Source organism: Prunus persica, chromosome G1 (genome assembly GCF_000346465.2).
Source record: "Prunus persica cultivar Lovell chromosome G1, Prunus_persica_NCBIv2, whole genome shotgun sequence".
Lineage (NCBI taxonomy): Eukaryota > Viridiplantae > Streptophyta > Magnoliopsida > Rosales > Rosaceae > Prunus > Prunus persica.
In genome coordinates this window covers 29170631-29190630 of record NC_034009.1, presented here as the reverse complement: position 1 = coordinate 29190630, position 20000 = coordinate 29170631, and the positions used below count along the sequence as shown (strand labels likewise).

The 20000-nt window shown below is 37.7% G+C and overlaps 5 protein-coding genes across 5 annotated transcripts; all 5 read right to left on the bottom strand.

Annotated features, from left to right (window-relative positions):
- On the bottom strand, positions 173 to 1581 carry LOC18788693 (ribosome-inactivating protein bryodin II). The gene has a single exon (XM_007223097.2). It carries the CDS (start codon positions 1298 to 1300, stop codon positions 416 to 418), a length of 885 nt encoding a protein of 294 aa, XP_007223159.1. The 5' UTR covers positions 1301 to 1581; the 3' UTR covers positions 173 to 415.
- Positions 2880 to 3764, bottom strand: LOC18793120 (ribosome-inactivating protein alpha-trichosanthin). The gene has a single exon (XM_020556822.1). The coding sequence runs from the start codon at positions 3762 to 3764 to the stop codon at positions 2880 to 2882; it is 885 nt and encodes a 294-aa protein (XP_020412411.1).
- On the bottom strand, positions 8491 to 10431 carry LOC18789919. Its single transcript, XM_020556816.1, has one exon. The coding sequence runs from the start codon at positions 10429 to 10431 to the stop codon at positions 8491 to 8493; it is 1941 nt and encodes a 646-aa protein (XP_020412405.1).
- On the bottom strand, positions 15377 to 16291 carry LOC109947182 (ribosome-inactivating protein alpha-trichosanthin-like). The gene has a single exon (XM_020556811.1). It carries the CDS (start codon positions 16289 to 16291, stop codon positions 15377 to 15379), a length of 915 nt encoding a protein of 304 aa, XP_020412400.1.
- Positions 17717 to 18814, bottom strand: LOC18789055. The gene is made up of 2 exons (XM_020556804.1): positions 18230 to 18814; positions 17717 to 18114 (listed from the first exon to the last, which is right to left on the bottom strand). Exons 1-2 carry the CDS (start codon positions 18812 to 18814, stop codon positions 18061 to 18063), a joined length of 639 nt encoding a protein of 212 aa, XP_020412393.1. The 3' UTR covers positions 17717 to 18060.

Sequence of the window (20000 nt, the reverse complement as noted above, 5' to 3'; positions counted from 1 at the left end):
TGTGAGATTGAGACAAGTACCCATAAAAAAGAAAGTGCCCATAAAAAAGCAGTGAAAAAGGGTATAGAAACACAAGGATAAAAAAATGGGATGCAATTCTATGTGGAAGATTGAGACAAGTGCAGAGGCGCATGCCTTTGCCTCTCCACCACTTGCTCAAGCAAGAAGGTTATGGAAATTGTATACTTATTATTATGTGAAACCACTAGAGACAATGAATTATTAACACAATTTCCAGTGATGAAAGCGATATTACATGTGAAAAATACTAACTGGAGAACAGAAGTTAACCTTGCTGGCCGTTATTTTATTACACATGAACGACACGATTTGCAAATTGCACACCTCTCAAAACGGAAGAGTCAACCAACCAAAGCAAACAACAACAAAAGACAACTAAGTTGAAGTATTACAATTACAATTCATCATGACGATGAGGTCCAGATCCAGGGTTGCAATTTCCGTTTCGGTCGTAGAGCAGCATCGCGACACCCCGAACGAAGGGTGAATCAACACTGTTTACTTCGCGGCGTTCATTTCCGACATTATGGAGCACAATAGTCCTATCGAAGCCTGTTTCATTGCGCTGTTGTGCCCTCTGGATCTGTTCGGAGAGATCAGACCAATGGGTTTCCAGGCTCTCCATTGCAAGGCCTCGCATAAGGGGATCGTACGTTTCCCGCATGGTAGTGCGGACTAGTCCCTCAATGGCCCGGAACCTTGCCGCTTCTGACAGCATCTGAATGATGACGATAAACCCTAAGGCTTGGTTGGTTGGGGATGACGCGGAGCGCAACAGGCTGATGGCGGTATCTAGTTCATTGCGTCCCATGGGGATTTGCTCAAGCACAGGTGTATTGTCATGCGCACTTGCCCCAGCTCGGTTACGAGCACGATTACGTGGGGTATTCCGTTCTACTGCTTCTCGTGCAACCCGCGAAAGCCCGCTGTAGCTGCCGTCGAAGCCCAGATCAATCCGAGTGGTGGCGTCGCGGAATAAAGTGTGGATTGGAGGCCGATTATCACGAGCATTTTCTTGAAGAAGATAGGCTCGACCATCTGCAGCATAACCCACCACGTAAGCGTTGACCACATCGATTGCGAGCCTGATGGTATTTCCTTGAGAGTTTGTGAGATCAACAAGAAGAAAGCGCTGAGCGTCCGGCACATCTTCTCTTCTAGGCAGCACCGGTATACCGTTTGAAGTGGGTCGTCCGGCTGTGAGTTGGTCTCGCAGAGCTTGTATGAAGTCGCGGTATGTCTCGGGGGTTGCATTCTTAGTGGAGAAGGATAGTATCATTTTTAAAGCAAACAGAGAAACAAATAGAAGAAATAATTGAGAGAAGAAAACTGTATGAAAAATTACTTACTTCTCTGTGTTTTCTGAATGAATGAATACAATGTGTATCAGCTTTTATACAACAGTAGAGAGACGAATGACAGCTTGCTCGGCTAACATCTGAGCTGACTAAGTCAACGTTGTTTTCTTTTTTCCTTTTCTCATCTTATTTCAGAATATAAAAATAAAGTGATGATTAGAAACATCACCGAATAATTTTATTTGAGTATCCTATCTTACCACCAAAGAATTTCTCCCGGATGAGAACTGTGGAACACAACTTGCATTGATTCTGACTCTGAGTTTCTATTCTTTTCTTTTGTTTTGGCTAAAGAAAAGAAAAGATACGAAAACGACAAAGTGATTTTGGCCAGATACTTATTGTTGGGTTTAGTTTGATTGGCTGGAATTCATACATTTTTGACAAAAAAGAGTTGAGAGAAGATTTCATCGAGCAATGTGAAAACTAAATCTGGTTGAAATTGGAGTTTGGTGTCAAAGTGTTGGGCGAAATGGTATGAATGCTCTATATATATGGTCTTTGATTAAAGAAATATTGACATTTTGTATGTGGTCTAATATATTAATTAAATGAGAATAATTGAATGCTATGTATACTTTAATGCTTTTGATAATGTGGTCCAATATATAATAGAACTGTCCAAGGCCGATTAAGAAAGGCCAGGAGGAGACAAGAAAATAAAAACAGAACTGTCCTAGCCAACTATACAATCTTACAAAAGACGTGTTGAATTTTTTCTTCTATGGTTCTTCTCCTTTCTCCTTGCTTTTCCAAAGCAACAAAACATCATACAACTGTATCAAAATAAATCAGAAAATGGAAAATTAATAGGTGAGATATCGAATATTGTATATTAAACATACGCGCAGAGCAGACTTTGAAACCAGAACTTGCCACGACCCTTCCTCCTCATACATGCAAATTTGACCCCTTTCTTGCCTTTGATCTCTTGAGGGATTCAAGTTAACCCTCTCTTGCTTATCCTTAAGGGCTTTGGCTATTAACTCAACTATCTTGTGATGATGAAGATCACACTTGGAATTGGATGTGCCGCTGCCGCAAATTAGTTTTGTTGCAGTAGATAACAAGTAACTCAACAATATATAATTTTCATTTCTAGAAATCTATAAAATGGGTGAACAATCTGAAAAAACACAAGATCTTTCAAAGAAAAAGTGCCCATAAAAAAGCAGTGAAGAATGGTAGAAACACAAGAATCAAAAGCATGAAAATCCAATCGATGGAGAACAAGTTTATATTGAAGAACAGAAGTTAACCTTGCTTTATTTTATAGATTACACATGACAATCGACTTGCACACCTCTCAAAACGGAAGAGTACAAGCAAACAACAGAGGTACAAAACACATATATAAATCGACTTGCACACCTCTCAGTCGAAGTAATATCCATGAGGACCAGTCCATTACTAATAACACTGATATTGTTTACAACTATAAGCACATCCTACCGGAACCACTAACTATATTTATTTTCTGGGTTTTTCGATGTGAGGCTTTTAATTCTTTAACAGAGGCTTTTTCGCTGAAGGTCCAGGATTGGCATTTTGGTTTCGGTCGTAGAGCAGCATAGCGACACCCCGAACAACGTCTGAGTCAACACTGCGTACTTCAACGCGTTCATTTTTGATATTATGGAGCACAACAGCCTTCTGGAATTGTGTTTGATTGGCCGGAACCCTCTGGATCTCTTTAGAGATATCAGACCAATGGTTTTCCAGGCTTCGAGTTGCAGGGCCTGGTATAGTGGGATCGTAGACATCCTTCATACTATTGCGGAGTAGACCCTCAATGAACCGAAACCTTGCCGCTTCGCAGATCATCTGAATTACCACTATAAACCCTACAGCTTGGTCGGATTGGGATGGCGCCAAGCGCAAAAGGTTGATGGCGTCATCTAGTTCATTGCGTCCCAGAGGTATCCGCTCAAGAATAGGTGTATCCGGATGCAGACCTGCCACTGCTGGGTTACGAGCACGATCACGTGCTATATTCCGTTTCACTGCTTCTTGCGCAGCTCGCGAAAGCCCTGTGTAGCTGCCGTCGAAGTCCAGAGGAGGCATCCGAGTGGTGTCGCGGAACAAGGTGTGAATTGGAGGCGGATTCTCACGAGCATTTTCTTTAAGAAAGTAGGATCGGCCACCTGCAGCATAACCCACCACGTAAGCGTTCACCACATCGATTGCGAGCCTGATGGTATTGTTTCCAGAGTTTGTGAGGTCAACAAGAAGAAAGCGTTGTGCGTCTGGCACATCTTCTCTTCTAGGCAGCACCGGTATACCATGTGATTTAGATCGTCCGGCTGTGAGTCGTTGTCGCAGAGATTCTATGAAGTCGCGATATTTCTGGGGGGTTGTGTTCTTAGTGGAGAAGGATAGTTCCATTTTAAGAGCAGCAAGAACAATGCAAATATACTAAAGCTAGCTAAAACTATATATCCTTGTTATTTTCGATGAGTAGCAGTGATATCGATGCAACAATACACTAGTGTCATGTGTGTATCAGCTTTTATACAACAGTAGAGAGGCCAATGACAGCTTGCTTGGCTAACATCTGAGCTGACTAAGTCAACGTTGTTGGAAAAGTCTATTTGTTTTCTTTTTTCCTTTCTAATTTTATTTCAGAAGTTAAAAATAAAGTGATGATTAGAAACAGCACCGAATAATTTTATTTGAGTGATCTTATCTTACCACCCCAGAATTTATCTCGAATGAGAACTGTGGAACACAACTTGCATTGATTGATTCTGATTCTGAGTTTCTTTTCTATTCTTTTCTTTTGACGAAAGAAAAAAAAGATATGAAAACCACGAAGTGATTTTGGCCAAAAACTTATTGTTGGGTTTAGTTTGATTGGCTGGAATTCATACATAGACTAAAGAGTTGAGAGAAGATTTAATCGAGCAATCTAAAAACTAAATCTGAAGGTTGGACAGTAAATCTGGTTGAAATTGGAGTTGGTGTCATGTGAAGACAATGTATGAATGCTTTAATGAGGCCACAGTGTTGTGGTATGAATGCGCTCTCTCTCTCTCTCTCTCTCTCTCTATATATATATATATATATATATATAGTCTTTGTTTAAAGAAACTTTGACATTTTGTATGTGGTCCTACAATGAGAATAATTGAATGCTATGTATACTTCAATGCTTTTGATAATGTGGTCCAATATTAGTACATCATTTGTGGCCTTTGTCTTGTAGGTCAATCTAATCTTGTTTCTATTCAAATGACTATATATGGCTGTGAAATAATGGGCGTTGATAGCGTGACTAACTGAGCAATTAGGCAACTAGCTAAACAAAGTCAGTCACGTGACATACTTTGAGAGGTCATTGCCTTAGTCAAGGAAGCTTTTGCCACAAGTCGCAACTAGAGGCAATATCAAGAGTCCCATATTGAAATACTAAAAGAGGTGGAGACTCTCCTTCACTTACAAAAGGAGACCAATCTCCACTTCGGAAAGGATTATCATCTTGGGCCTTGGACCTTAAGCCTTAGGCTCTCTCCCTCCTTTCCTTTTCTTTGGATCTAACCCCTTGTACCATGTAAACAACTATTATTAAAATAAGAATATCCTTTTTCGTGGACATAGCCCATCATTTGGGTAAACCACGTATATCTGTCTTATGCAAGCTTACCTATTTTACTTATGTTGACTGTCACAATGTGCCGAATGCAATAACCTTCCAAAGGCCTTCACTATCCAATAACCTGCCGAAGGCCTTCATTATCCACTAACCTGCTGAAGGCATATACACCTACTCAAGGTCCTCGCCTTCATATATCATCCATCACTTCACATCTATCTAAGTGAAAATACCTGTAGGATATCTATATATGCCTGGAGAAGGTTAAACAAGCTAATTCGAATTTTTTGCAATAAATAATGATCAACCTTTGAAGCATGATTGATATTAGTTATCAATCCTGAGATGTGCAATTGAGCCCGATGCACGATCCATCCTAAGGTATATTAGATCTTACTGAGTATGTCCAGCAACCTGCTCTGATGCCAATTGAAAATACCTGTAGGATATCTATATATGCCTGGAGAAAGTTAAACAAGCTTATTCGAATTTTTTGCAATAAATAACGATCAACCTTTGAAGCAGGATTGATAGTAGTTATCAATCCTGAGATGTGCTAAGCTTAAAATAAAAGAACACACAGAGAATTATTTTACGTGGTAAAACCCCACCTCTGGGGAAAATCCACGGGACTCCTCAGTCCAACTCAAATCCACTATAGAACGATGATTACAAGAAGTACTCACACACTTATCCTAGACTCATTCTAGATAATGTTTACCGACTTCTTCGTAACTCAACTTCTGTCACGGGATGATCTTCGACACTCCTTATGTTGAACGCAATACTGGCCACGATTGCTTCAAGCTCGCCGGAGGAAAATCGCCACCACGGTCTTGGTGCCCTCAACCGTATGAGTCACCGACATGCATATGAATGCAATATGAATGATTAAAGTGTTTGATAAATCACCAAGTAAAACATGGAACACTTGATGATTTATCTCAAATATATGCACAACAGCTTTTGCTTAAGAATTCTATATGCTCAACCCAATATCCAAAAAAAAACCTCTGTAACCGAGGAGAGGCATCCTCCTTTTATTCAAGGTTTCCTATGCCAGTCAGATGGCATGCCACAAGTGCCAAACCCACTTCAATTAAAACTCCTAAACCTGATGCAATATGAACACCCACTAAACCTATTCAACTATGACTATTTGATGGCATTCAAAATGGGCACAGCATGAAAAACGTGCTTATGCAAGGATTGTTATTCAAGATAACAATCTTTATCAAAGAGACCAATTAGGTATCAATATAATATTTTAACTTAAATCAAAATAGAGTTTAACTAGAAAAGTAATCTTAAGAGATAAAGTCTAATCCTATTAAAAATAAGATTAACATAAAAAAACTTGATTGAAAAAAAAACTCAAACTAGGAATCCTATAATGAATGTATGATTATGTCATGATTTACCTGAAATCAAGTTACTCATATCGGTCAAGTCAAGCCTCGAATGTATGGGGTTGAATGAGTTGTGCCAAAACGTCCAGTAACAATTCTTCACACACTAATTTTCAACCTATGCTAGAGTCTAGGAAATGACAACACTATTTTCATACTAACAATCTCCCCCTTTGGCATTTCCTAGACAAAACACCTATTACAACTCAAAAGAAATTGCATGGGATTAAACAAATGAAATCCTACTCTAAATTAGAAGCTCTGAATCCCTGCACATTATGAAACAGCAAAACCAGTGAAGCATGTGGGAGAAGAATTGTAATTCAAAGAAAATTACAACATCACTCCCCCTTAATTCTACAACACAGTCTCTCCCCTTTTCATAATTTCACATAGTGATCTCTCCCCCTTTTTGTCAGGAAATCCAAAGGGCAAGGAAATAACATACAGAAGCATATATAAGAGGAAAAGATCAGATTGCAATCCAACATATAAGGCATAGAGATTAACCAATGATGCATGTAAGGGGCTTTATTTTGTTGAGTGACAACGAGCAATAACCTCACTGCTTCCAGATGTGCAATTGATGAAAAAGTCTCATCTTTTTTATAGCCAAGATCCATTAACCACCTACAAGAACAACATACACAATTAGGTTCAATCATATAAAGAATATATAATACTGACCTCTTCGGTTGCATGTCTTATGCTCTGCATTGTGTCATACATGTTGATATGCCACAGGTATGCAACGGACATGATTGATAATGACACTGCAATCCTCAGATTCAGTTTATCATGTGTGCGTCTTAGTAACATGAAGCAGAGCCTAGCGGCACAGCTAAACAAGAAGCATAAATGACACAATGTTTGAAAACAAAAAGAAATTTGTTTTTTTTTTGTTTTTTTTTATTTTTATAATTTTAAAATTTTTGGAAAACAAAACAACAAAGAAAACGAAAGGGAAAAACAAAAAACATAACATAACACAAACAAAAACAACACAATTAAGACAAAAGGCTCAAAACAACCAAGATATATAACACACTTTAGATGCAGATCGCAAGAGCTCTAGAAGAAGTAATTATTTTCCATTCATAAACATGCCAAGTATATGAGCAAGAAGAGACAGTAGTAGTAGACCCAACGCTGTCTGAAACGCATAAGAAGCAAAGCATGGCAGGGACAAAAGTAAGCCACCAGATGAAATGCACAAACTCACAGATAATCAAGGAGGCATACCACGTGCATGGTGAAAAATAAACATCACCAAATGATTCTATCATTAGGAAGCAAAGGTGTGAAGTGAACTCCTTTCAATTAAGCACAAAAAATATGTCCACCCAAGACTGATCCCACCAAAGATGACACAGACACTAAGTGCATTGGAAGTATAGGAAGATCAGTTTATTTGAGACATGAATTGTATTTATTATTATTATTATTATTATTATTTTAAATTTGGTGGCTTACTTTATTTAGCTTTCGACATGATCCATGTAACGGATGGTCAATTAGTGTGCTCACGTCAGATGACTGGAAGCAACTGGGTGATAAAGCACCCCTGGGGAAATACTGATCCGAATCATGAAGGCTCCAAAGATAAGCAAGGATAGCAAACCATCACAACTTGTTGACTCGAACCTCGACGTTGGTTAGACAAGAGGCCCGGTTACTGAGCAATGAGTGGTCAACACCTTTTTTTTTTTTTTTAAAAAATAAAATAAAATTATTTCTAAACAGATCAAGAACTTACGCACAGTAGTGTTATGGCAATCCAAAGAGAGACAAGTGCATGAGAAGAGATATTCAAAGGACTTCAAGGAAAAGAGTGTGATGTGCAAAATAAAGATAAAAAGATATGGATAGATCATTTAATGAAGTTTATAATGCACTAAGACAATGGAAACCTTTGTGTGAAGCTGAGAGTATGAGTTCTCAAAATAGTGCAGTGTCAGAGCCCAATCTAAGATCAACAAATACGTTCAGACAGTTACAGGATTGATACACCTTAACAATCCTTGCACGAGCTGGGCAGATTTATAAACACTGAAATTAATTAAAATATCATAAGACATGAAAGAGGCTTTGGCATGCAATAGACTCCAAATTAATCTAGAGCACATATACCTAAAGACTTTCTAAGAGTGTCAGATCGAAGATTATCCAAAGATTTTACAGCAATACATTTAAGATCCAAACTTTCTAAAGCAACGGGTTCATGCACAATATTAGTGGAGGAAGACATACCATTATGATTTTCCTTTTTCCTCCAAACTAACTTTGTCTTAGTTGACGGCAAACAATGAAAAGAAGATAGTTTGGATAAGCGGTTTACCTCTTTCATAAGATTTGAAATCTTATGTTGGATACTTACTTTTCCACCCATGCCATGAGAATTTGAACAAACAAATTCATTTCGAAGCTTATTGCATCTCGGTCTTATGTGCCCACGAGTTCCACAAAAGTGACAAATTGGAATAAATTTCTTGACTTCATGAGTGACAGAAGGTTCAATAGGTGAAGTGGATTTGACAAACTTTGTTTTAGACACAGCGGAAGACTTATTACTTGGTTCAAATCCCAAGCCTCGTTTGTCACCATCTCTTCTTCCCATGCTAATCATCTTGTCAATTTTTTCTGCACCAATGGTTAAAGAAACAATCCTTTCTTTTGAATTTTTAAGTTCAAGTTCAAGGGCTTTGTTGTCAGATGTTAGAGATGCACTTAATTTATTCTGATCAGCCAATTTTTTATGCAAAAACATCAATGTTTCGTTCATACCTGCACTTACCTTTTCGGAATCTGCATCAGGGGATTGAAACTCGTTTGCAATCCTGGAATTTTCCAGCTTCAGCACAGCAACTTCTTTGACGAGCTCACTATTTTGTTTATTGAACTTCTGAGAAACAGCCAACAAATCATCATATTTGTTCATGATAAACTCAATATTTATACCTTTACAATCATCATCCTCATGTGATTCATCCAAGCTAACTGTGGTTATGAGTGCAACCGTCTTTTCATCAATCTCGCATTCTGATTCACTATCACTCCAAGTAGTATGCATCGCCTTATTCTTGCCATCCCTTTGTTTCTTTAAGGTGTTGGCACATTCCGAAGATATGTGTCCATAGCCTTCACATTCGAAACATTGGACCTTTTCTCTTGGATTCTTTCGTTCATTTGACCTGCGAAATTTAGACCCACCATCAGTATAGTTAACAAACCTATTTTTAGAATTTATACCTTTTGAATCTCGACTCCTTGGATCCTGATTCTTGAGAAAGTTCATGAATCGTCTTGTGAGAATCGTTAATTCCTCATCACTGCAATCTTCATTTGAATGCCCATCATCTTCTTCATTCACAACCTTGAAAGCAACATTTTTGCTCTTTTTAGGAGCTAGATGTTTCATCTCATAGGTTTGTATGGACCCTATGAGTTCTTGAACTTTCAAGGTGTTCAAGTCACGGATCTCTTCTATAGCCGTGATCTTTAGTTGAAATCGTTGAGGCAAGGATCTCAAAATCTTTTTCACAACCCTGTCTTCTGGAATTTTTTCACCTAAACTTGAACAATCATTCACAATTACACACAGTTTAGCATAAAATTCAGAAAAAGTTTCGTTCTCATCCATCATGAGTGTCTCAAACTGTAAAGTATGCATTTGAAGCTTGGCTCCCTTGACAGTATCCGTTCCTTCATGAGTAACCTGCAAAATATCCCAAGCTTCCTTAGAAGTATCACAACAAGATATATATTCAAATTGATCTGAAGAGACAGCAGTAAATAAAGCATTTAACCCCTTTTGATTATTAGTGCTGTGTGTGACTTCTGCAGTGGTCCACTCCTCTCTAGCTTTGAGGATTGTGGTTTCTTCATCTCCTTTTCCGATCTTCTTTGTGGGTTTAGGAAATCCATGAACTACTGTACTCCATACACGTTCATCTAAGGACCAAAGAAACGACTTCATTTTGGCCTTCCAAGCGCTATAGTTGTTGCCATCAAAATATGGTGGATGTGCAATTGAGCCCGAGGCACGATCCATCCTAAGGTATATTAGATCTTACTGAGTATGTCCAGCAACCTGCTCTGATGCCAATTGAAAATACCTGTAGGATATCTATATATGCCTGGAGAAGGTTAAACAAGCTAATTCGAATTTTTTGCAATAAATAATGATCAACCTTTGAAGCAGGATTGATATTAGTTATCAATCCTGAGATGTGCTAAGCTTAAAATAAAAGAACACACAGAGAATTATTTTACGTGGTAAAATCCCACCTCTGGGGAAAATCCACGGAACTCCTCAGTCCAACTCAAATCCACTATAGAACGATGATTACAAGAAGTACTCACACACTTATCCTAGACTCATTCTAGATAATGTTTACCGACTTCTTCGTAACTCAACTTCTGTCACGGGATGATCTTTGACACTCCTTATGTTGAACGCAATACTGGCCACGATTGCTTTAAGCTCGCCGGAGGAAAACCGCCACCACGGTCTTGGTGCCCTCAACCGTATGAGTCACCGACATGCATATGAATGCAATATGAATGATTAAAGTGTTTGATAAATCACCAAGTAAAACATGGAACACTTGATGATTTATCTCAAATATATGCACAACAGCTTTTGCTTAAGAATTCTATATGCTCAACCCAATATCCAAAAAAAAACCTCTGTAACCGAGGAGAGGCATCCTCCTTTTATTCAAGGTTTCCTATGCCAGTCAGATGGCATGCCACAAGTGCCAAACCCACTTCAATTAAAACTCCTAAACCTGATGCAATATGAACACCCACTAAACCTATTCAACTATGACTATTTGATGGCATTCAAAATGGGCACAGCATGAAAAACGTGCTTATGCAAGGATTGTTATTCAAGATAACAATTTTTATCAAAGAGACCAATTAGGTATCAATATAATATTTTAACTTAAATCAAAATAGAGTTTAACTAGAAAAATAATCTTAAGAGATAAAGTCTAATCCTATTAAAAATAAGATTAACATAAAAAAACTTGATTGAAAAAAAAACTCAAACTAGGAATCTTATAATGAATGTATGATTATGTCATGATTTACCTGAAATCAAGTTACTCATATCGGTCAAGTCAAGCCTCGAATGTATGGGGTTGAATGAGTTGTGCCAAAACGTCCAGTAACAATTCTTCACACACTAATTTTCAACCTATGCTAGAGTCTAGGAAATGACAACACTATTTTCATACTAACACTAAGTTATGACTAGCTTTAGACATCAATAATGGGAAACTATTATGTCAACGGAAAGTAAATTAGGTTGATTATTGTGACAAGAATAGAACGTTAATGGTCGAGATAGATACCATGGTAATGGAGTTAGGACATGCCAGGTTGACTAGTTATTGGTATGGCAATGATGGTGGGCTAATTAAGCTTAATAATAACCAAGATGTGAGATAAACATGCTAGTATTTGTGTCAGACGAGGGTGATAAACATATTCCTACAACTTAAGATTGATTGTATGATGATGGGCTTGCTGGACAAGAAGGAAGATGCTCTCTCTCTCTCTCTCTCTCTCTCTCTCTCTCTCTAACGTTTGAATCTAAGGAGGAGGAGGAAAGTAACCAAGCAGCCAAGAAGAAAGGGGAAGCTCTTTCACCATTGATGAGACCCTTGTGGGCACAAATCTCCACACTTCTTTTAATTTATATGCTTCTATTTGTATTTTCAGTTGCTAAGCTTGTAGGGTTTAGTTTGAAGCCCTAGATTACTCCATTATTATTATGATATTTTAAGTTTATGAATTTTCAGATTTCATTGATGAATTTCTTTTCACCAAATTATATCCTTGATGTATGTTTTTGTTGATTGATCATCTAAGAAGACATGCTTCTTGTTGTTTGTTGGAATAATATGTTGACCGCAATATCATCATGCTTTTTTAGCAACTAATGAATGAAGTAAGAATCATTATGGTGAATTGGTTTCTTGAATTCCTTCTCTTAAATCTAAATAGATTCCTTTACTGACCAAAAGAATAAAGGTGAACCTTCATGCACACGACATGAGAATGCTTCAACAAACCTTAAGATTTAATGAAGCAGAGAAGTGCTTCCAATGTTGTTAGCTTGCAATGCCTCATGTTTGGATAATTGGATTTAAATAGGGTAAGAGGGCAAAGCGCATAAATATGAAATAAAAATAATGCTTAAATATGAAATTCAAATAACATATGGCATTGATTGATTGATTTTTATTTTTTATGGATGTCTTTGTTTGGTTTTATTTTATTTAGAGTATCCACAATGAGCTCCCTAAACCACATTCTTAGACAAATTTGAGGGAGGAATTAGAAAAATACAACTCCAACCATGCTCTATTCACCTCATAAAATAAGGAGACCTCTAGGAGCTCCTAAATTTGAAGAGATAGAAATGGCTCCCTCTAATTTAATGATGCATGCTTTGTTTTATGCATAGTTTAAACTTTAATTAATATTAACCTTTTTTATTTTTTATTTTTTATAGAGATGGACCAATCATATTTAATTAAAAAATAACTATAGTATTTATGACTCTCTGAACTAGGGATGATTGAAGTTCAAATTTATAGAAAGCTCCTAAAATAACTTTTATATAATTTTTACTAAATTTTAACTAAAGAAAAGGAGCATGATTGTAAATGCTCTTAATTTGACTCCACTCCAGTCCCTTGCAAGAGGGGCAAAATTGTGATTTTGACCATCCATTTTAAAGTTGAGGGGGTCCAATCCCTAACTGAAGCCTTGGGCCGAAAGGTACAGTGGATTTGGGCCATGGGTGCGAGTACTTAAGCCTAGCCTCGGAATATGTATACTGCTCAATTTCAGTTTTTAATATTAACAATAGAAAATTAGAAAAAGAAACGTAATTGCAGACGTGCATTAGGCCAGAATAGTGAGTTCGTTCACTTTGCATTCAGGTTCGAATTTCTCTTTTTATAAATTAGATTAATTTAAAGTAATTTAGACTATCATTTGTATTTTTTTTATTTAAAAATTCATAATAAAGAAAAATCATGTTTAACTCGACAGTTCGTTCTTAACTTAATATGGAACTATATTCAATTTCATGTAATACTAGCAATTGCTCATTCAATTTCTCAAAACGAGCGGCTAGTTTGTGTCTTGTTGTTAACACGTTTTTACTTGGTTTTCTAAAGTGATGTTGACTTATGTATTATCTACTGAGGATTTTCATTAATTAGTTATATAACACATGTTTGACAGCCAGCTGTACTTGATCTTGCCTTGCATGCGAGCTAAAAAGAATATTTGACCCATAGGTGCCAAGATACATAGTTCCAAAGATTTTGATTCACAATAAAATAGATTTCTAAGACTTGGTCTACAAGCAAACGTCAAAATCTACCCCTTTGTTGGGGTCTTTCCTCTCCTCTCTTCCGAACCCAATCAAGTCAAATTTATACTGGTTGAACGTGATCATCAAGTAACTGGAAATTATAAAAGGGCACGAATGGGTTTAATAATACTCAAGAAAGCAAGTTTGAAGCTACTGCTGTTTCCAAACAAAACCTCATTAGTCATAAAACTCTGGTTCTGTTATTTCTTTTTTGCTGCTCTAGGAATTCTGGTGCTGTTCCACCGATTTATATATTGCAAGTCGAAAAAACTCGATAAGCAATAAGATGGTGATCAAGGACAAAAGAGACGGTGGAGGCTCAACAATATTGGGTCCATTGATCAGGTCGTGCTTCTTTGTCTCCTCATCACCTGGTAAAGGTGGAAATGCAAGGAGGGAAACATCTGTATCAACCAGTTCAGGGACAGAGGCGACCATGGTTGCCGCGGCAAAGCATTTCTCTTCAGCACACAAAGTTCGGTTCGATTAATCAAGTGATGAAATGAAAGGCTCTTTTGCTTCTTTTCTTTTTTTCCTTTTTTTTTTTGAATTTGTATGTAATTGGGGGTTCCCTACAAAGTTCGTATAAGCTGCTTTTACATGTGAATATATATATATGGTTGACCATTGCTATTTTTACCCCTATCTCTAAATTCTGTTTACAACCTAAAAAAAAATATATATAGATATTTACATGGGCTAAGTAGAAGAATTAGGTAAAAGGCCGATTAAGAAAGGCGAGGAGGTGACCAAGAAAAAACGGAAATGTCCTACCAGCTTTACAATCTTACAAAAGATGTGTTGCATTTTTTCTTCTATGGCTCCTCTCCTTTCTCCTTGCTTTTCCAAAACGACAAAACATCATAGAACTGTATCAAAATAAATCAGAAAATGGAAAATTAATAGGTGAGATATCGAATATTGTATATTAAACATACGCGCAGGGTAGACTTTGAAACCAGAACTTGCCACGACCCTTCCTCCTCATACATGCAAATTTGACCCCTCTCTTGCCTTTGATCTCTTCAATATCAAAATCAGATTCATACAGGGGGATTCAAGTCAACGCTCTCCAGCTTATCCTCAAGAGCTTTGGCTATTAACTCAACTTATTATTACTCCTATAATAATCTTGTGATGATGAGGATGATGAAGATCACACTTGGAATTGGGTGTGCCTCTGCCGCATATTAGTTTTGTTGCAGTAGATGACAAGTAACTCAACAATATATCATTTTCATTTCTAGAAATCTATAAAATGGGTGCACAATCTGAAAAAACACAAGATCTTACAAAGAAAAAGTGCCCATAAAAAAGCAGTGAAGAAAGGTAGAAACACAAGAATCGATGGAGAACAGGTTTATATTGAAGAACAGAAGTTAACCTTGCTTTATTTTATAGATTACACACGACAATCGACTTGCACACCTCTCAAAACGAAAGAGTACTAGCAAACAACAGAGTACAAAAAACATATATAAAGCTAGGGTACAACTAAGTTGAAGTAATATCCATGAGGACAACGTATTTCAAAGAGACGCACACTATCGGTACTATAAGCACATGCTACAGCAACCACTCATTATGTATGTTGTATTTATTTTTTGGGTTTTCCGATGTGAGGCTTTAGATTCTTTAACAGAGGCTTTTTCGTTGAAGGTCCAGGATTGGCATTTTGGTTTCGATCGTAGAGCAGCATAGCGACACCCCGAACAACGTCTGAGTCAACACTGCGTACTTCAACGCGTTCATTTTTGATATTATGGAGCACAACAGCCTTCTGGAATGGTGTTTGATTGGCCGGAACCCTCTGGATCTCTTCAGAGAGATCAGACCAATGGGTTTCCAGGCTCCGAATTGCAAGGCCTGGTATAATGGGATCGTAGACATCCTTCATGCTATTGCGGATTAGACCCTCAATGAACCGAAACCTTGCCGCTTCGCAGATCATCTGAATTACCACTATAAACCCTACAGCTTGGTCGGACTGGGATGGTGCCAAGCGCAACAGGTTGATGGCGTCATCTAGTTCATTGCGTCCCAGAGGTATCCGCTCAAGAATAGATGTATCTGGATGCAGATCTGCCACTGCTGGGTTACGAGCACGATCACGTGCTATATTCCGTTTCACTGCTTCTTGCGCAGCTCGCGAAAGACCGGTGTAGCTGCCGTCGAAGTCTAGAGGAGGCATCCGAGTGGTGTCGCTGAACAAGGTGTGGATTGGAGGCGGATTCTCACGAGCATTTTCTTTAAGAAAGTAGGATCGGCCACCTGCAGCATAACCCACCACGTAAGCGTTCACCACATCGATTGCGAGCTTGATGGTATTGTTTCCAGAGTTTGTGAGATCAACAAGAAGAAAGCGCTGTGCGTCTGGCACATCTTCTCTTCTAGGTAGCACCGGTATACCGTGTGAATTAGATCGTCCGGCTGTGAGTCGCTGTCGCAGAGATTCTATGAAGTCGCGGTATTTCTGGGGGGTTGTATTCTTAGTGGAGAAGGACAGTGCCATTTTAAGAGCAGCAATAAGAAGGCAAATATTTGAAGCTTGTTATTTTGGAGGGATTTGTGTACATTGATTAGATGAGTAGCAGCGATATCGATATATATAGTGAAATAATGGATCGATGCCAAGGCCATTCTTGGTGGAAAAGTACTAGAAGCTATGCAGACGACTTCGGCTTGCTGCAGCCTTGTTGGACTTTGACTTGACCCAGTAATACACTGCCGCCCATGTTGAAACACAAGCCAAGTCATCCTTATCTATATATAGGACAATAATATCGTGAAGTCATCCTTATCTATATATAAGACAATAATATCGTGAAATTTAACATTAAAATATCAAATTGACATAAAAGATGGCGTTCAAGAGGGGAAAATTATGATTTTAATGTTTTGGGTCCAAAAGTTTCAGTCAGCCCTAGCCCAGAAGATGTCTAGATGTCGACGGCTCATTTTAAAATGTAGGCAAAGTTGTAAAGTTCGATTCATTAAATAACTTCTTTCACTATATATATTATGAAACAAGTGCGTCACATTAAGTTTCTACACTAAAAGAGAATGGTAGATATGATATGTTTCTCAAATTTTGAGCTCGATCGAAAATCAATTAGTCAAAAAAGTGAGTCACTCACACCTCAATCTATTAAAAAGAATAAAGAAGATAAAATATGATAATAAAGACAAAGAAGAAGACCTCTTATGAACATCCTAGTCCATGAGAAAAAAAAAAAAATCTGTTGCTAAAAGTTTTGACGGAAAAGTTCGTTCTGAACTTAATCAAACATAGATTCATTCATTCAGTCTTCTTCTTTCATTAACAAAGACTATTCAATTCACTAAGACGTGTGTTTGTCGCTTATGTCTATCTTTGTCACGCGTTTGTAGTTTGTTTTCAAAAAGTAATGTTGACTTCTGTACAATCTCCTGAGATTTGGATTATGTCCATATGACTGCCACCTGCAGTTTAAGTACTTCATCATCATCTTGAATGCGAGCTTAAAAAAACAAAACAAAACAAAAAGAATATTTGACTGGATGTGCCTGACCAAAATTTTGATTTACTAGTAAACACAATTTTAAGACTTGGTCTCCAAGCAAACGTCACAATCTACCAATGCGTACTGGGATCTTTCCTTCTCTCTGAACCAATCAAGTCAAGTTTATACTGAATTCAACTTGACCAGCAAGTAACAGGAGATTATAAAAGAACATAAACTAGCTACAAGTTTAAAAACCTCTACTGTTTCTATACATAATTAAAGCTCATAGTCGTAGAATTCTGCTTCTGTTCCTCTGATACATATTGCAAGTCGAATATTTGACAAGCGATAAAATGGTCAAGGACAAGAAGAAAGAGAGCAGGTGCTCAACAAGATTGAGTTCGTTGATCAGTTCATCATGCTTCTTTGTTTCATCATCAGCTGGTAAAGATGAAAATGTAATAGAAAGGGCTACCATGGTTGCCGCAGCAAAGTTTTTCTCTTCAGCACACAAAGTTAGGTTAGATTAATCAAGTGATGAAAGGTTCTTTTTCTTATTAGTTTACTTTATATAATTTGCGTAAGCTCTGTGAACAACGGTTCGAAACTCCCAGAGCTTGATTAGAAGAATTAGGGAAATGCGGTGATTAAGAAAGGCCAGGAAGAGTCAAAATGGAAAACAATCACAAAAGGTGGAGATCCATTAAACATTACTGCACAATGTCAAAAAAGACAACAAGTCCTAGCCAGCTATACAATCTTTACACTTAAGAGATGAGATGTTGGATTTTTCCTTCTATGTCTCCTGCCCTTTCTCCTTGCATTTCCAAAACGACAAAACATCATAGAACTGTTTCCAAACGAATTAAAACAAAACAATATTTAATTGGGAAGTTAATCACAACATGAAATTATCAACTGAGATAATGAATATATTTGTATATTATTATTAAACACGTACATACCGATTGAGGCTCTCTCTTCTTGCTCAGGGCAGGCTTTGAAACCACAACTTGCCATGAGCCTTCCTCCTGGTAAGTGCGAATATGACCGGTCCCTTCCTTGACCCTTCTTTCGCCGTTGATCTCTTGATGTTCTTCTTCAATATCAAAATCAGATTCATACAGACATGGAAGCTCAGAGGGATCCAAGTCAACGCTCTCCTGCTTATCCTCAAGTGACTTGGCTATTAACTCATTATCATTATTATTAATCTTGTGATTATAATCACACTCGAAATGGGATGTGCTGCTTCTGCTGCCTATAAATTTTGTTGCAGTGCATGACAAGTAATTGAAGAATATTTTCGTTTCTAGAAATCTAAATTGCGGGCACAATCTGAAAAAACACAAGATCTTACAAAGAAAAAGTGCCCATAGAAAAGCAGTGAAGAAGGGTAGAAACACAAGGATCAAAAAGGGGATGCAAACTATGAGGAAGATGGAGAGAGCTACACAGGCGCATGCCTTTGCCCACAACTTCACCACTTGTTGAAACAAGAAGATTATGGAGGAGATTAAATATTTATTCTGTGAAACCACACGAGGCATTGAAACTAAAGATTTTGGAAGTTTAAACACAATTTTCCAGTGAAAATATTAAACGTTAAAAAAGTGTTAATTAGTGTTTAGAGGGCCATGAAACTAGGAAAAATTCCAATCAAGTCGAGATTATGTTGAGGAACAGAAAGATCATATATTCATTCATTCATTCATTCATTCATCCACCATTGCGAAGCTAATCTTAATTAGCTCGAGAGGGGCATGCACCGGTAGATGCGTGCCACGTGGCGGGATGAGTGGGGACTCGTGCCTCCAGGTGTCACTAGAATGCAGGCTCCATCTTTTATGTGAACCAATCTGGGAAGAAGATGAGGTTTCGGAGTGATTGAGGTAATATAATAGCGCAGCATAGGAATTAGGAAATTAGGAGCAACATGCAAAGCAAAGAACGTAGGAACGTACGTGGGTGTAGTTTATGGGAACATATGTAGGCACATAGTAAGCACGTCCTTTCGTTTCTTGTGGCCTCTTCTTAATCTCCGTGGCACTTCCATGGATGACGGAGATCCACCAATTGCACTTCCATGGAGCTTCTATAAATGTTGAGGGTTATAATGAGGGAGACAGGCTCTTAAGGAACCTCTCATTATAACCGGAACATATACAAATTTCTCCTCACTAAAACCCTTATTCTAATCTCGCTAAGAGTGATGCTTGGGCCGAAGCCCAAACAGTAAAAAAACTACACAAGAATATGAAACCCAATGAGTACAAATTAAGGCCTGTTATTAACGGTAGAGGAAGGCGTTTGCACGATTATTGCGCAGCCCAAATCATCATACATTTATATTCTCCTAAAAACAGAAACACAGCACATGTACTTGTTAAATTCAACTTCAACTTTTTTTTTTTGGTGTGTGTGTTTGCGAAAGGTTAAATTCAACATTAGTCGTTCACATGAGTAACAACGAATTAAATAATCATTATTATATAAAAAGAGATAATTTTAGACCACGTTTAGTGTATAAGATTGAATTGAATTAATAACTCACTAGCTTCTCTGCACACGCTTCCGCATGTGCGAGAGGCTTTCTTTTAATCACCCGCGCTATGCGCGACTTACAAAGTTTCGTAAATATTTTTTCGCAATTGTATTTATATAGATGTCCGTCCCCACAGTTTCATATTTTAATCGCACGCGTGTGATATATCGACGTCTTAGTTGTATTCCTTT

Excerpts from the sequence above, each read along its gene's own strand:
- LOC18788693 (XM_007223097.2), bottom strand. The coding sequence starts at position 1,300 with ATGATACTATCCTTCTCCACTAAGAATGCAACCCCCGAGACATACCGC.
- LOC18793120 (XM_020556822.1), bottom strand. The coding sequence starts at position 3,764 with ATGGAACTATCCTTCTCCACTAAGAACACAACCCCCCAGAAATATCGC.
- LOC18789919 (XM_020556816.1), bottom strand. The coding sequence starts at position 10,431 with ATGGATCGTGCCTCGGGCTCAATTGCACATCCACCATATTTTGATGGC.
- LOC109947182 (XM_020556811.1), bottom strand. The coding sequence starts at position 16,291 with ATGGCACTGTCCTTCTCCACTAAGAATACAACCCCCCAGAAATACCGC.
- LOC18789055 (XM_020556804.1), bottom strand. The coding sequence starts at position 18,814 with ATGCCTCGTGTGGTTTCACAGAATAAATATTTAATCTCCTCCATAATC. Across the intron at positions 18,115-18,229 it reads AGAAGAGAGAGCCTCAATCG|TTCTATGATGTTTTGTCGTT; the intron begins GTATGTACGTGT and ends GTTTGGAAACAG.